This window comes from Megascapheus bottae, chromosome 1 (assembly GCF_031878675.1).
Source record: "Megascapheus bottae isolate mThoBot1 chromosome 1, mThoBot2.hap1, whole genome shotgun sequence".
NCBI classification, from domain to species: Eukaryota; Metazoa; Chordata; class Mammalia; order Rodentia; family Geomyidae; genus Megascapheus; species Megascapheus bottae.
The window spans coordinates 95,742,506-95,744,292 of record NC_143509.1 but is presented as its reverse complement, the minus strand read 5'-3'; the positions used below and the strand labels follow the sequence as shown (position 1 = coordinate 95,744,292).

Genomic DNA, 1,787 nt, shown 5'->3' with positions numbered 1-1,787 from the left:
AAATTGAATTTCTCACTTAAGACGCTTCCTGACTCTCACTAGTTTTAATGGAAGTTTAGAAGTGAATATCCAACTATGTCCATCTAGAAGTCTTTATTAAGACTAGAGTTATTGAACCATCTTAAGGAAAGGCAGCTTATACCAGAAGGAAGTAATAGCTAGCCTAAAGTCTAAAATGTTTTTTAAATTGCTCTAAAGAACAGGCATGGCTTTGAGCTTATCTGCAGTTGTAGTGTAACATATATACACTTTCCTATCAGAGTGAGTTTCAGAGGGGAAGTCCTCAGCTCTGTAATTAGCAATCCACAATGGAAGCTTTGACACTTAATTATAGCACTAGTAAGACAATAATAATATGAGAAATACTGAAGTTGAAGGCAGTATTTCTTGACACACCTCTGGCTGCCTCCTCATTGGTGGGGAATGAATTATATATGACAGTGAGTAATCCATGCAGCAATGACTGTGTGTGCACAAGGACAGCTCGTGTCGTCAACAGGTACTTCTCCTCAGCACCAAGTTCCTTCTCCACTGCTGATGTAGACTCAGACACGATGGGAAGCCCAGGCAGAGATCATCCACAGACACGAGTGTAGAAGCCAACAGCCCTCCACGTCCTGCCATTTGAGCATCGTCTACCACGAGGCCAGGTGGCACCAGTCTTCAAGATCCAGACCATGGCGTTTTATCCTGTGCAAATTGCTGGGCTGGTTCTTGGGTTCTTTGGCCTGGTGGGGACTCTAGCCACCACCCTTCTGCCTCAGTGGAGAGTATCGGCTTTTATCGGCAGCAATATTATCATCTTCGAGAGGATCTGGGAAGGGCTGTGGATGAACTGCATCCAACAAGCCAGGGTGACATTGCAATGCAAGTTTTATGATTCCCTGCTGGCGCTCCCACCGGTCCTGGAAGCCGCCCGGGCTCTCATGTGTGTGGCGGTGGCTCTCTCCCTGGTGGCACTCCTGATTGGCATCAGCGGCATGAAGCAGATCCAGTGCGCGAGCACTGATGAGCGAGTCAAGGCATACCTCCTGGGAGCTTCAGGCGTCCTCTTCATCCTCACTGGCCTCTTGGTTCTGATTCCCGTCTCCTGGACGGCGCACATCATCATCAGGGACTTCTACAACCCCGCCATCCACGTGGGTCAGAAGCGAGAGCTGGGGGCAGCCCTGTTCCTGGGCTGGGTGACTGCGGCCGTGCTCTTCCTGGGCGGGGGGCTGCTATTGGGGTTCTGCTGCTGCAACAGGAAGCAGCGATGGCCCAGGTACCCGGGCCCCGTGCGCCCTGCACAGCGCACAGAGCCGCAGAGGAACATGGCCCGGCCCAGCAGGACTTCCACCAGCTACGTGTAGGGTCCAAGGCCGCCCTGTGCGCCCACTCCAGCCATGTTCAGGGCTTCTGAGAAAGTCCTGCCAGAAACTGTAAGTATGTCAGGCCGGACAATTGTGCTCTGTGACCAGTTAAGTAGACATGGAGATGGAAATGTACATGGAATGTAAATGACCCTGCTGGGACATTCTTCTTTCTTTGAGTGGCAAATGCAATAACTACCCTTGGACTCAACCCCAAGTTGTGTGTGTGTGTGTGTGTGTGTGTGTGTGTGTGTGTGTGTGTGTGTGTGTGTGTGTGTGTGTGTCCAAATTATCAGGTCATATCCCAGTCATTAATAGAGAAGCACTGGCAAACTGTGCTATTCTTTTTTTTTGGGGGGGGGTGTCATTGGTAAGCCATAGCAATAAAACTGACATGCATTTAAAATTGCAACTTATTGTGTTTTATTTTTCTCA

At 49.6% G+C, this 1,787-nt stretch overlaps 1 protein-coding gene across 1 annotated transcript; it reads left to right on the top strand.

Annotated features, from left to right (window-relative positions):
* Positions 1 to 677: 677 nt before the first annotated feature.
* Cldn17 (claudin 17) lies at positions 678 to 1,352 on the top strand. Its single transcript, XM_090333434.1, has one exon. The coding sequence runs from the start codon at positions 678 to 680 to the stop codon at positions 1,350 to 1,352; it is 675 nt and encodes a 224-aa protein (XP_090189560.1).
* Positions 1,353 to 1,787: the final 435 nt, after the last annotated feature.

What these genes read in the sequence shown, in the direction of transcription:
- Cldn17 (XM_090333434.1), top strand. Translation starts at nt 678, where the DNA reads ATGGCGTTTTATCCTGTGCAAATTGCTGGGCTGGTTCTTGGGTTCTTT.